At 37.5% G+C, this 16,241-nt stretch overlaps 1 protein-coding gene across 10 annotated transcripts in view; it reads left to right on the top strand.

Moving 5' to 3' along the window:
* The window catches only part of LOC131068777 (SCA7 domain-containing protein SELMODRAFT_431321), a 169,161-nt gene that overhangs the window by 62,279 nt on the left and 90,641 nt on the right, over positions 1-16,241 (top strand). For all 10 annotated transcript variants that reach the window (XM_058004043.2, XM_058004048.2, XM_058004039.2 and 7 more), the window contains one exon: positions 11,412-11,469. In XM_058004043.2, coding sequence (XP_057860026.2) covers positions 11,412-11,469 — 58 coding nt within the window. The remainder of the gene's footprint in view (positions 1-11,411; positions 11,470-16,241) is intronic.

The raw sequence follows: 16,241 nt of genomic DNA on the forward strand, positions 1-16,241 counted from the left end.
TCTTCCCAATGTCTTCTAACAACATGTCCAAGCAATGTGCAACACAAGGATTCCATGTAATCGTAGGATGCCTCTCCATAAGCATTCTTGCAGATACCCCATCCAATAGATTACACAAAGTCTCAGCATTTTTTTATTTTGTTTGAGGCATCAATAGACTTTAGGAATACCATTGCACCATTTAAAGCCACCAAGAAGTGGAGAAGAGTCTTATTTTGTCTGTCTATTCATCCATCCGTTAAAATGTTGCATCTTTTTCTCCTCCAATATCTTTTCTGATCATCAACTACAACTTGTGTATTTCTTAGGGCTTGCTCTAGCAATGGCCCACTAAAGTCTTTACTTGTTGGGGCCTTAAACGCCTTATCTGCAACTGTAAATTCATTAACCAAAGCTTCACAATATGCATTGTTTGCCGCATTGAAAGGTATATTATTGTAAAACCAAAAGTTTGTTGTTGCTATCCTTGCTTGTTCATGCTTCTCTCTATTCCATCCTGTACCTTCAAGTGAAGGTTGTGCTCCTGGAACATTGCGTGGAACAAAAAAACTAGGGTCTGATCTAAGAGGAGTGTCACTAGCCTCACCCTTATTGTCACCAAAAGATGAAAGTGATTGACATAAATTTGGGCTTCCACGACCATCAGTGTTACCAAGGGGACTCGAAGAGGACAATGTGGGATTCATTCCAGCTGCTATGGCTTCTTTAGTTTTTTGCCTTTCTTCTTTTTGCATATCATGCTCAACAAGAAGGGCTTTCATCTCTCTAATAATCTCTGGAGTTGTTTTTGGGTATATCTCCACACCATATCTAGGTATTTGTGCAAGGTGGTATTTTAATCTATTGATTCCACCAGTCATCCATTTCGTACATTCGGTGCAAGTGACTTCCCCCTTTTTGTTTCCTAGTATCCCATACTTCCATGCTTTGTCTTTTTGTCTTCCTGGCCTTGGGGTTGCCCTTGGAGTTGAACTTGCCATTGTGTTTTAACATGAAAAAATAAAAAAATCAGCAGGGTTTTGTGGAAAATCAACAAAAAAAATGATAATGAATCATTCGAAAAAAATAGCATTTGAAAACAAGAAAAAATAATAAGAAAATAAGTCAAGAAGGGAAATAGAAATTTTTTCGGCAGCATACCCCCTTGTTTATTCAAGATTCTTTTGATTTTCAAAACATGGAAATGAAAAAAAAAGAGAAGAAAAATCCTTACCTAGATGTCTTTTGCTGTTTTAATCTTGTTTCCTCTCCTTCAAACCCTACAAACCTGTTTTCAGCAAGTAAGAATGCCAAATGAGTGAAAAATGAAAAAAGCAACCAATGTAAAACGTGGTTGGGCGTGCTTGCTGGGTGATGCGAGTCTCTAGGTTAGACTCGCGAGTCCCGACTTAGGACTCGCGCTAGTCCTTTTAAAAAAATCGCGAGTCTTTTGTTAAGACTCGCTAGGACTCAGCTCGCGAGTCGACTTGACCTACCAATGGACTTGTGAGTCCATGGCGAGTCTGACGAGTCTTCCATCTATGCTTGCAGTTAATAGAAAAAGCTCATTGTTTATATTAATGTTTACAAATTTAAATAAGACCATGGACACAAGCAAATTTATTAGAAGGAATTTTCAATAGTGATCTTCTTTGTCTCATGGATGCTGATTCATCTAGGGGGTGGTGATTTGCTTGCCTACACTATTCAACATTGCTTTGCTATCTCCAAGTTAGAGATTGAACTCCTCTACAGCAGCCCTATGAGAAGTGTTAAGTCAGGAATTACTAGGATGGTGTCATAGATTTCAAAATTTTCTGCCAATCGTCTCAAGCTGATGACACAAATATTTTGTATGCAAGGCTTGCATCAAATTTAAGTGGTCATTTCAGATTGATCTTCTATTCTTAAATCGATAGATTTCTGTTGCTAGGATGAAAAGGAGAAGTTCCAGGTTATTGGCGGAGTCGTTTAAAGGGTACAATATTGCAAATGTATAATTTTACACGTTATTATCTCTTATTTCAAAGATTACAGAAGGTGCAGATTGGAAAACTTAGAGCTGAAACAATGGAGAGGACTCTCACTATAATAACAAAAGTCATTGTGACTATCAATAGCTCCATAAATTTAGAAAGTGAGAGCACCCTCCAACAGCAGCAGCAGGTAGTTTTTTCCCATGTTCCCACACATTAGCCTCTTGTACAATATCAAAACAAGATCAACAAGATCAAAACAACACAGGAGAGAGAGAGAATGCCAGATCAGGCGTGGATCAATTCATTGATTCAAATGTAACTGCCGGTAACATTAAGCTTACATGCAGGCAACTACCTTATTACAAAAATAAATCCATATGCATCAATTTGGAAGCAACCATCGGATTCAAATTACAATCTATTGTTCTATATCCTGAATACTGAATGTGCTACGACCAAATACATCATTACATAGCATCCGGGAACATCCGGGTCGGCCAAGAAAGTTCACATTCCCCAAAGAAAGGAAAATGAAACGTGTAGATAGGTCGGCCCAAGGATGAGATGAAAATCCTTCAGAAAAGAATCACTATGAAGTGCATACCAACAAGAGGGTCAGCCAGGCAACGAAGATCATCCCACACACGATAAGTCAGCTTCACAAATCAAGGAATCACTGCGCAAGATCCGAGAACACCAACTAGCCGTTAAGCTCAAGCATTCGGGGAAACGAAAAATTGCCAGCCAACCCAGAAGCGATAACTTGCCGGAAAGATATCCAAATGAAATGCAGATTTAGAACAAGAAAGATGAACAAGAATGAAGTTCAAATCCAGCTCCGTAGGAGAAATGATCAACACCAAGGTATCTGGTAACTCTCAGAAACAAAACTACTGAAAAGAACAAAGAAACTAAAAGGAAATATTTTTGGGTGATGCAAGATTGCCAAGAACCAGGGATGCTCCTGCATTTGACATCTGGGGTTAATGAAAAGTGAGTCCCTCACTTTGCAGGGGCTAGAGGAAAACCAAGACGGTCTATCTCAGCCTGAGGAATCCAAGAAGAATCCTCAACTGGTCTGCCTTTCCACTTCACAAGATACTCTCTGTACTGATTGGTGCGTGTGCTCTTACTGACTCTGCTATCCAAAACTTTTTCAATCTCATCCGGTTTCTTCTCAGGAAACTGCTTCAATTCCTTTTCACTGTCACTGTGTTCTGCTTCATGATATTGATAAAGATCTGCAATATTGAAAATAGGTGATATGTCCAGGGTGTCCAGTAGCTCCACTTCATATGCATTACCCGAATCAAATTTCCTCAAGATCTTACACGGTCCAAACTTCTTCATCCTCAACTTATTATTGGCCCCAATAGGAAATCTCCCTTTTCTCAGATATACCATCACTTCATCTCCAACTTCAAATTCCTTATGTCTTCTTTTCTCATTTGCCTTCTCCTTATATTCCCGTTTCATATCGTCCAAATACCACTTTACCTTTGAATGTAATGCCTCCATATGATCTGCAAATGTTTCTGCTTCTGCACTCCTCTTAGCTTCATGACTGATATCTTTCAATTCTGAAACTCCCTTAGGATTCACTCCGGTAACTATCTCAAATGGTGTCTTCCTTTTACACCGATTTATCGAATTATTATATGCAAACTCTACCTATGCCAATATCAAATCCCAACTTCCGGGTTTATCTCCACTCAAACATCTCAGCAAATTCCCCAAATTTTGGTTTACAACCTCAGTTTGTCCATCTGTTTGTGGGTGAAACATAGATTTGAACTTCAAATCTATCTTCATCTTCTTCCAAAGTGTCCTCCAAAAGTAACCAACAAACTTAGTATCTCTGTCAGAAACAATGCTCTTCGGTAACCCATGCAATCGTACAATTTCTTTGAAAAATAGATCTGCTACATGAATTGCATCTATCCACCACCACAAATATAGAATCATTTCCTCTCTGAGTCTTCGGTAATCCCAATATGAAATCCATGCTTATATCTTCCCAAGGTCTCTCTGGTACTGTCAAAGGCTTATATAATCTAGTATTCTGACTACTTCCTTTTGCAACTTGACAAATTCTGCAACTCTGAACAAATTTCCTGACATCCTTATGAATCTGAGGCCAAAAGTAATTCTCACTCACCAAAGCCTATCAATCTCGAAATGTCTTGCCAATCCTCCATTATGTTTCTCCTTGATCAAACTGTCTCTCATAGAACTCCGAGGTATACACAACTGATTTCCCCTAAACAACATCTCATCCTGAATAAAATAATCCAACCACTTACTCTGGTCTGCAACAATAGGTTTAGCACAAGCTCTCCAAGGTTTCGCAAAATCAATGTCTTCCGCTTACAGGGTCTTCAATTCATCAAATCCCAATACTGCAACTCTCATCTCTATTATCAAATTTCTTCTTCTACTCAAGGCATCAACGACCTTATTTGACTTTCCACTCCGGTGTTTTAAAAGAAAAGTATAGCTCTGCATAAACTTAACCCATCTCATATGTCTCTGATTCAACTTATCTGACTGCTCAAATACTGTAAAGCCCGATGATCCGTGTACAACACAAACTCCTTAGGCAATAAATAGTGTCTCCACTTCTTCAAGGCTTGAATTATGGCATAGAACTCTTGATCATACACTGAATATATCCATATGATATTCGGATATTCATATGGCATAGAACTCTTGATCATACACTGAATATCTTCTTCTTGCATCATTCAACTTCTCATTGAAATATGCTATAAGTCTTCCTTCCTGGGTCAACACAACTCCAATTGCACTTCCACTAGCATCACAATCCACCTGAAAGACTTTATTGAATTTCGGTAAGGCTAACACAGGTTGCTCAGTCACCTTTTGCTTCAACAATTCAAAACTCCGGTTTGCTCCAGCTGCCCACTTAAAATTCTTCCGGTCTCCCCTCATTGTCTCCAATACTCTCCGATGTAGGCCACTCAACAATTGCTTTCACTTTCTCAGGGTCCATCTTCAGTCCATCCGCAGACTCATACAATCACAAACTTAACCCAAGAATTTCTTCAATACCTCATTCATCAATCTCTTAAAAGTACTCAGTGCATTAGTCAATCCAAAGGGCATTACCAACCACTCATACAATCCTTCATTTGTGTTAAATGCTGTCTTCCATTCGTCACCTTCTCTGATTCTAATATGATGATATCCACTCTTCAAATCAATCTTTGTGAAATATCTAGCTCCACTCAAACAGTCCATTATGTCATCCATCCTCGGCAAAGGAAATTTGTACTTCATTGTAATCTTGTTCATTGCTCTTGAATCGGTACACATCCTCCATTCTCCATTCTTCTTCGGTGCCAACACAATAGGTACTGCACGAGGGCTCAAACTTTCTTTGATCAAATCTTTCCTCAACAACTCCTGCACTTGCCTATTCAACTCTTCATTCTCTGCTGGTGTCATTTGGTGTGCTGCCTTATTAGGTAAACTAGCTCCGGGAATCAAATCCATGCAATGACTTATGCTTCTCACAAGGGGTAATCCATCAGGTACATTATCTGAAATGATGTCTTCATACTCTATCAGCAACTCTTTTATCTCCTCCCTTTCTTCTTCCTCCGGTTTCAAATCAGGGTCCTTAGGTATCAACGCATAACACACTTTTTCACTCTTCAACCCATCTAGAAACTTTCTCCCATCGACCAAACAGATTCTGACACTCGTGCCTATCTCACTTCTCAGGGGTTCCTCCGGAGGCAACAAAGTTTGCTTTGTCTCATTTGCAACAATAGTATAGATATTCCTTCTCCCATCATGCATAGCCTGTCTATTATACTGCCAGGGTCTTCCCAACAAAACATGGCAAACATCCATAGGCATAATATGACACAGAACTTCGTCATAGTATTCTCCTATCTTCAACTTAACCAAACATTGCTCAATTACCAAGATCTTATGATCATCCCGAATCCATGCTATCTGGTAGGGTTTAGGGTGTTTCAACCTCTGCAACTTCAGCTTAGTCACCATCTCCTCCGAGGCCAATTTTTTTGAACTGCCACTATCAATAATAACCTTACAACACTTACCTTCCACCTTACATCTTGTTCGGAACAAATTCTTCCTGTGTAATGGTTCCTCATCTGTCTCATTCTGGCATAGGGCTCTTCTTATCATCAAAGCTTCACCATCCTCTGGTTTGTTCAACAATTAGGTAGGTTCTTTTGCAAAAGCGGTTCTTCCACCATTCTCAGTTCTCTTATTCCCTTGTTTGCATTCAAAAGCTCGATGTCCTTCTCCACCACACTTGAAACAAGTTCCAATAAGCTTTCTCTTATCATCTCTCTTAAAACCCTCATTCTGGTAACCACCTTGTCCACCATTCTGGTAGTAATCTTCTGCCTTGCCTTTATTCTGTTCCGAAAAGGATCCGCCACCTCCGGCAAAGGATCTACCTCTTTGAAATCTTTCGCCTCTTCCTCTCTGTCTCTGCTCATGCCTCTTATTCAATCTTTCTTCAACTTTTAGGGCATACTAATAAGCTTCTTCCACACACTGTAATTTCACCATACTAATTTCATCTTGTATAGACATTCTTAAACCATTAACATACCTCGCAATCTGCTCAACTTCATCTTTAGCATGTCCGGATCTGATATTCAACTTGTAGAACTCCTCGATGTACTCCTTCACACTAGATTCTTTCTGCTTCAGATTTTGCAATCTCCGGAACAAATTGACTTGATAATCCGCCGGCAAAAACTTCGCCTTCAACTTACTCACCATCCGATCCCAAGATTTAATTTTGTCCTTTCCTTTCCTCTGTCTATTAGTCTGCAAATTTTCCCACCACAAGGAAGCATGTCCCTTCAACTTTGTGCAAGCGAATTTCACCTTCTTTTTTTCACCGGTAACCTCAAAATCAAAGTATTTCTCCATCTTGGTAATCCAATCTATCAACTCATCCGAATCCAACTTACCACTATACTCCGGTGGGTTAAAGTGTGGTTTACTGTTCACATTTGTCAAAGCTCTAATCAATCTTTCATCATCTTGCGCCAACTCCGATTGACCTCCATTTTCCGGTTCAACATTCTGCTCTTCTTCATCACTTACATCCTCAATATGTCGACCTCTTCTATGTGTGGTCTCAATAGCATCCAAACGAGCTGCAATCTGCCTCAACATGTCCATCACCGCCGGATCAACATCTCTCTGGTTTCCACCTCTCGCATTACCTCTTTGGGCCATAGGAGCAAGTCCTCTGCAGCTGCAAGTCAGATTTGCAATCTGCCACCGTACAACAAAATTCAATAGGACGAACCTTCGCTCTGATACCAATTGGTGCAGCCACGGATAGAAGGGTCCCCAAAGGGGAAGTCCGGTCCGTGCAACAAGATCAAAACAACACAAAACAACACGAGAGAGAGAGAATGCCAGATCAGGCGTGGATCAATTCATTGATTCAAATGCAACCGTCGGTAACATTCGGCTTACATCCAGGCAACTGCCTTATTACAGAAATACATCCATATGCATCAATCCAGAAGCAACCATCGGATTCAAATAATAATCTATTGTTCTATATCCTAAATACTGAATCTGCTACGACCAAATACATCATTATATAACATCCGGGAACATCCGGGTCAGCTAGGAAAGTTCACATTCCCCAAAGAAAGGAAAATGATACGTGTAGATAGGCCGGCCCAAAGATGAGATGAAAATCCTTCGGAAAAGAATCACCACGAAGCACAGACCAACAAGAGGGTCAGCCAAGCAGCAAAGATCATCCCACACATGATAAGTCAGCTTCACAAATCAAGGAATCGCTCCGCAAGATCCAGGAACACCAACTAGCCGTTAAGCTCAAGCATCCGGGGAAACAGAAAATTGCCAACCAATCCGGAAGCGATAACTTGTCGGAAAGAGATCCAAATGAAACGCAGATCTAGAACAAGAAAGATGAACAAGAATGAAGTTCAAATCCAGCTCCGCATGAGAAATGATCAACGCCAAGGTATCCGGTAACTCTCAAAAACAAAACTGCTGAAAAGAACAAAGAAACTGAAAGGAAATATTTTTGGGTGATGCAAGATTGCCAAGAACCAGGGATGCTCCTGCATCATATCTGCTTTTTCTGCCCCATCTGCCAGTAGTTATTTGTCCTCCAATTTGCCAATGCTTGTCTTATATGCTACTGATTTGTTTGAAGGGTCCCACAAGCCCTCTTACTTTGTTTTTTACCCAATACAACAAGATATTTTTCTTCGTCTTTGCTATTGTGTACTGTCTAGCGCTGGCCATGTTTAATGACACCCCTGTTTCTAACCTGCTAGCCAAGGAAGTGGTTGTTGATCAAGCTGTTAGCCTTGGTCACCCTTTTGTATTTGTTCCCTCTTGAAAAGCAATTACCAAATTGCTCCAAAACAAGGAGTCTTTCTCTCATATTGCATTGGCCAATATTAACAACCCCCTTCAAGGATTTCTTGCTGCCATGCATGACAAATTTAAAACAACATTCTTCAAAGATATGTCTCCCTTTTGGTTTCATACATCAGGGATCAAAAGGATAATCAGGATGTTTTGTAAGAGTGCCTTACCGAACAAAATGAGCATCTTGATGCGCTGCAGAAAATATATCAGCCTACAAATTAAAGCTGAAATTATAGACGACATTCTCACTACAGAAAGAAAGAGGTTCCAGCATGCAGATGTAATGCAACACAATTACTAGCAGTATTGCTGCTTGTTTTATAGTTGAAGTGTTCCCAACATGTTTAATAATGCATTCCTAACACGTCAAATAATGCAAGTCAATAAACACTTTGCAATACTCACAGTAGGAAATTGCAGCTGAGGAGGGACTCGGATCATAACAGAACATTGGTGTTCTTGGGTGTTCACACAACAAGAGACAATTAGTACATCACCATGGCCCAGTTTGGGAGATATGTTGCTGCCTCCATGTTTATACCATATGCACTTTTATTGATCAGCAGTGCCTGTGTTTGTTTCAAAATTGCGTGTGAACCATAGAAACGGGACTTGGACTCGGCAAGGCCGACCCGGACTCGGACTCGGGACTCGGAGTCGGACTTGGCTGGACTCAAGAAAGTGAAAAACTCAAGAAATTTAGAGATTTTTAAAGATTTAAAACTTGTTTCATGCACCCTTTATTGAATACACCTTGAAGACACAATAACATCATCAAACTCAGCTCATTTGATTACATACACAAGTATACATCAATCACATAAGCATAAACGCAAATTGTAGCTGAAGGAAATAACAAACATAGATATATAAATATTGTCAAATGTATACGATATTACAAAACTCATGGAATAAAAAATCCATGTCATCATATGATCATCATCAAATGTTCCATACAAATACCAAAGTTAAATACGACTACAAGCCTATGGCTCAGAGGAGCCTGCACACTCCGGCCCCAGCCCCCTGCGAAGGCGTCTAACGTAGGTCCTGGATGATTCGACAACCATAGCTGCTCCCCGTGACACCATGCCATGCTCACCAACATTAGGAACATCTGTGTCACTATCTGCCTCTGAATCTCCTGTCTCTGCTCGTGCTCTCCGCTCCTCCTCTGCCATGGTTATAGTCTCAGCCTCTATATCTACTTGGTCGATCCAATTAGTGTTAGACTCGGAGGTTAAATTTTCCCTACTTCTATCGACGCAGTTTCCCCCCATATTTTTTGACGAGGGTTTAGGGGCAGCACCCCCAAGGTGGGGTCAAGGGGCAGCGAGGCTAAAAAGACTTTTATTATTTAATAAAGGCGTCAGGTGTTATTTTTCTATTGGTTGACATGTTGTAACCCTAATTTTTCTCATTCTCAGGCGGAGGTTGTAGTGAACAAAGACGAGATCATTCATTTAAAAAAAACTTTTTAAAATGTTTTTTTTCGTCATTTTATTTAACCCAACCGACAGCCAAGTTTCAAGCATTTGACTCGCCAAGTTTGGCGATTTTAGGCCAAACTCGCCAACTCGGCGAGTCTGGCGAGCTCGCCCCTTGGACTCAGACGAGTCTGAGTTCGAGCTCGCCAGACTTGGGGGCATAAATCGTACTCGGACTCGCCGAGTTTGGTGAGTCCTGGGCGATTTTCCAATCTCTGGTGTGAACATGAAACACTGCCATGTAAGGGTCCATATATTGAAGAAGTCGTTGAAATAACTGGAGAATATTTTGGAGTGAACAAGAGCATTCTCAAACTCTGTTTTAAAATAGGGGCATGTGGATACTTCATAGGATGAATTTGTTTAAAGAAGTAAAGCAGAATGCATAAATAGTTGTTTCTTTCTGTTCCATCAAAACCATAATTGGCCCTTAGTAGAAATTAGTAACTCATTTAGTGTCTTTGTTTATTACAAACAATGCACAATAATGGTAGTGGAACACTAGAAACCTGAGATTATTTACGATGGCTTTTGTGTAAAAGGCTTAAATGATAGTGGACCATTAGATGTCGATGGTTTTGTCTTTATAATGTTAATGGATACAACTTGATTGTTTGTTTTGTCTAATGCCACAATGAATATAATTAACTAAGTTACCAGTCATGGTACTGGTTCGGGTTTGGGGATCTGGTTTTTGGGTTCGGTCAATTTTTTTTTTGGGATTGGGTCTGTTGATATAAAAACATACAAATTAACTTTAAAACATAAAAAACTAAAAAAGAATTAAACCTAAATTCTAACCTAAAACATAAAACAAAAAACCTAAAAAAGAGAAACATACATTCACTTAATCTGGCAGTGAAGGACCGAGAATATACAGCTTGCTCAATTGGAGCCATTGACCCTTCAATTGTTTGATTTTATGTGCAATCGCCTGCCCAATAATCTCAACACTATCATAGATAAAGGTTATTGAGTGGAATAACAAATACTGGCCGAAAAAATCATGGAAGAAATTAAAAATCCTTGGGGTTTGCTGCAATGTTAAAAAAATGCAGCAAAATTCGTTTTAGATTCATCTGAATTCTTTGGGGATGAACTCACAGAATTTTTTTTGCCCCCTGTACGAGCATCTGGCTGTATCAAACTGGAATCTGAATTGGGTTCAGATTGGACACAGATTTGGGGCTTCAGGCTGACGAATCAAGAACTTAGATAATTGACTATGTTCTGTCTCCCAAGTATACCATCCTGTTTTCTCTTAATATCAAATCCATGTGCTGACTTATAATGCTTCTGCTTTTTTAAAGTACTGTTTGTTTTCTGAAGAACCTTTCTTTTCATGGACAGATTTTTCTGAATGCTTCTCAAAAGTTTTTGAATATTGACTTACATTTTTTCAGTCATTCTTTCATTAATTCATTTAACTTCTGCGTATGCTATTAAATTTCTTAAAATCTATTGATTGAAAACTTAAATGACTGAGTAAAATTTTAATGGTGTTTTGTCAAAAATGGGCTTGCAGGTATCTTGTAAGACATGCAAGAAGCCAATTAAAGCTAGCCAATATGCAGCTCATGCAGGTTTGTTCTTCTTCACTTATGAAAGTTCATGTTGATGGTTGGGGAATGCTGCAATGAAGTGCTTGATATCAATACACATTGATTTCAATGAGTAGACAGACGCCTTTATCAAAAGATCTGACTAGATCATTTGGATGCCCTCAAGGTTTTATGGCGCATCTTACTGGTTAATTGTAGTAGTCCATGAGTTATTCCAATTCAAGTAGTTTTATGTACTCTTTCAGAACAGGCTCACAGTGGAGATATATGAGTTTGTTCTTGGTATGTTTTTCCTTGGTCATTTTAGTTATATCAAACTTTATTTGTTGCCCTTGGCTGGGAAATTTCAAGTACGTTAACAAAAATCTTGAAGACATTTTATTTTTAGTTTCTGGCTGCAAAATTTAATTGAAATTTTAATTAATACTAATGTCAAAGAATGACAATGGGAGGGAGGGAGAATGAAATCTCACTTTAGTAACATACTTTATCTAATGCGGAAGGAAATCTCACTATAGTGACATACTACTGCACTAAATAGTTTTCAATCTAATGATATCAAATAGATAAGAGCATCTTAAAGATGAAATGTTCTTCTTATTTTAATTGCTAATTACTTTGTTCACAAATATAATTCTTTGAAGATTTTGTGTAGCTAAGCAGAACATATAATCAAATTTATGTTTAATCTTAGTGTTTATTCTCCTTTAGACATTGTGAAACTTGTTTCAAATGCATTAAATGCTCACCATAGGCTTTTCCAAAAAAATCAATATATCATCCAGGTAAACAAAAATACAAGAATTGGAGACTGGCTTCAATTTTTTATAAATCAATCTCATGAAAGTGGCATCTTTCACAATCCAAAAGAAAATGCAAGCCACTCAAACAAACCTTGTCTTGTCTTGAGTACTTTTTTTTTAACACGTTATCCACTTCAATTCTCACTTGATGAAACTTAGATATTAAATCCAACTTAGTAAAATACTAAGCATGTTGAAGCTCAACACTTCATCTAACTATGGAAGATTGTATTCGTTCTTAATTGTTATCTTATTCAACGTTATATATTCAGTACACATTTTCCATTATCAACAATCTTTCTTCGATACATTAACAATAGATGAACCAAATGGAGAAGTGCTTGGATGGATAATACCTTGATATAGCAAAGATTTCAATTGCTTTCTTATCTCATGTTCTTCTATGATTGATTGTTGATATAAATCATTTTTGAAACGAGGACAGTCCAATAGCAATTAGAACTCACACTCAACCACTCTTGGGTGGCATGTGCTTGGTTGCTTGGAAAACTTCCTTAAATTGCCATGACTCTTCATTTTGTTTTTGCTTCCTATTGGGAGACATTTCAAGAGAAGCCTTGTATTCAACTATTTGATTATTTTGCTTATTTCTTAAAATAAAGAAAGCAAACTTTTTGAGACATTTCAAGAGAATTCTTGTATTCAACTACTTGATTGTCTTGCTATCTCTCAAAAGAAAGAAAACAAACTTTTCACTAACATTAATCAACTTTTAGCTTGAGCAATATGTATCAAGGGGATCTTGGATTTACTTTAATATTCATCGATGGTGTAGCGTTTCCCTACTTTAATTGAATTTTATTTTCTAGCTCTTTTCAATAAGGCATCTCTAATATAGGCATATAAGATGCACACCACTCTTGATGACGGTTACAATAGCCACATCAATAAAATATTCATTTATTTCAAATTCAAATTTGCATTGTTTGGTGCTCTCTGTCTTGTTTCCTTGGAAATTGTCACTAGCATACCCTATCTACCATATCTTAAACGTGGAAGAAAGAAACAAAGAAATTATATTAATGTCCACATATGACCAAAAGTAGGCCAATGCAATTCAAGAGAATGTGTGATATCCCCATCCAAATTTAAATACATGATACAACTCCGTCAAACATATACTTGGGAAAGGGTCCTTATATTATCTTTATAAATAAAGATGATAACTAATAAGATAAAACAGATTGTGAATAAGATAAAACAGATTGTGATGCATGAAATAAAATCTAAGATCAATAGATTTAAGTCTACAAGGGAATCGACTGAGACAAGCATCGATTAATATTAATGATATGAAAACGACTTAAGCAATATCTATTGAGAAAGAGGATGATCGATTGAAATCTGCATTGTCTATCATAATGAGGATTGGTCCAAGAAACCAAAGAACAGAAGCATCACTACTCACTAATAAGGCAATATCGTCGATCAATGAATAAGGAACTAGTAGTGAAGAACGATAGCTCAATCTATAAGTAACCAATGATCCTCGATATGCAACAGGATGGTATGCACATCAGTAAATCAACCAAGAAGGAAGATAACCATTCATATATTGTTAATTGTCATTGACAGCATCAATATCGCTTTGATTGATAATGGATTAATCAATCATCTTCCCAGCAACATAATCAATTAACATATAAATTCTTTACTGACATAATGATATAAATGACTTAATTTGTATTTTGGTAAATCACTTATCATATTCAAATTAAGGATAACAGCAAATCATATGATATTAATCATATTTAATCCCAGCACCATCAATGTTAATAATAAAGTGCCATTTTACTAACAAATCGGTAATGAAGAGGCACATTTTGTAAAGGAAGCAGTCCTTAGAATAAACGGACATGTCTGTTGAAATAATGCCTCTCCCACAATATAAAGAGATGATGAAAATCAGTCCAAGGGGGGAGGGAGGAAAATATATCTATCATCTGCAAGCATCAAATGGATCAGAAATTATTATAGGTAGTCTGTGCTCATAAAGAAGGTCGGGTTGCATCACTGACAATCACCATCAATCAGATCAGATCTATTATTAAGTTACAGGCAGTAACATCCTTGTTCTCGGTGGTATGCATGCTGGTATGCATGCTGATCTGCTTAATACGTATGCTTAACATATGCAGCCTAATAGTTTTTTTATGCAGAATTTAGTAGTAATAGTATTATTAATATAGACTGCAATATGTAGGACAGTCATAAAATATAGTCACACTCAATTTCATATAAGTGGCAGACCAGATCTGACACATGTCAGATCTGTCTGCCTTTACAGTCTATAGATAGATTAATGCTTAGTGTTTAGGCAATGGTAATGTTGATAATTTAAATTTATACAATAGGTAATATATTTTGATTAATATATATATAAATATTGATAAATTACATAACAGATAATTAAGGACTAAATAAATAATTGATAATTCCTGAAGATAAATGGAATGTCTTAAAACTGTCCTAAACTATAATCAGTTCTGTATTTTCTATTCCCCAAGGGAGATGGGTGCTGTTAGGGAGGGACAGAGTAAAACCACTTCAATAGAAGCCCCAAGGGTGAAAGGACTCCTCCTGAAATCTGGGCTGCAGGCCCCAAGGGTGAATGGAATGAGTTCTGGTAGTCTGGGTTACATTAAGGAGGTGGTGTCAAGTGCCCTAGGCAGCCAAGCCCTTTCCTAGGAATAGGTCAGATTGGTTTGGGTTTATGTTGATGATATAGCTTCGGGTCTCATCCTTCTATCGATCTAATTAATAAGCAAATAAATAAGTATAATTAATATGCAAATAAATAAGTTGTGGCTATATATATATATTTATTTGGAGCAGATTTTTGTGAAGAGGCGCTTCATTAATGATCACCACCTTTTGTAAGTGATATGTCATTTTGCAAGAGGCCGACGTATCCTGGAGAGACGCATTGTTTGGTAGAGTCCATATCATCTAGTATTTGTAGAGGGTGCTGCTCTCTCTCTATGAAGAGAATCAATTCATTAAGACAATTGCATACTACCACAGGGAGATCGACATTGAGCAGCAGATCAACATCTCTTTTATCAGGCAGAATGTGATTAAGAAAATATATCATTTGTTGTATAATCGCACCTATGAGAGGTGCTATTCTTATTGTTTCATATTAGCCAAGTGTGTGGCTAAATTGTAAAGCAGAATTGCTGCTCCTTCATTTATTATATAAGAGATATAATTGTTGCTGGGTATTGACTGTGTCTTATTGTTCATTATTGCTTTATCTCTGTCTAACTGAATTCTGATCATAAAAACAACAGTTTAGGCATGGTTTTAATGGCATCAAAGTTATATTACAGAGAATTAGTTAGTCATGCTCAATTAATCATGATAGGAGGTAGTAACATAGATGTTGCTCTTGGGAATTGACAGTGTCTAAATAGGGGACATTACAGAATGGTACACAACTGAGAGTTAAAAGTCTCGCCAAGGGGAATAAAAACGATAAAAGATACAAAACATAACAACAGGGGCGCACCAAGACAAGTGGTTATATACATATATACTCAAAATAATGAATGGTCATGATATTTTGAATCATCTTGCACACTCTTAGATCAATTGTAACCATTGATCTCAATAGCTAGGAATAATTATGCCATAGGGAACGCCTTCAGCGTAAAAATAGGTATATATAGTATTAGTTTAGTTTAGCACATTTAAATAATTATAATATGGTAACACAACTTACTACACATTACTTTTGACATATTTTTTTGAATTACAATATTAACTTATTTCTATGTTATTAAAATATATAAAATATTAAAATTTACAAAAATACACATGATTTGTAGAGTCAATAAATAAATCATGTTAAAACTGTGCTTGAATTTCATGACTATTAGGGAAATGGAGCAATAAGCGAAAGAAGAATATTCACAAAATCATATTCATATGGCAAAGAGCATTGTTCAACACTAGTGTAAGTCAAAC

This window comes from Cryptomeria japonica, chromosome 11 (genome assembly GCF_030272615.1).
Source record: "Cryptomeria japonica chromosome 11, Sugi_1.0, whole genome shotgun sequence".
In the NCBI taxonomy this organism is placed as follows: Eukaryota; Viridiplantae; Streptophyta; class Pinopsida; order Cupressales; family Cupressaceae; genus Cryptomeria; species Cryptomeria japonica.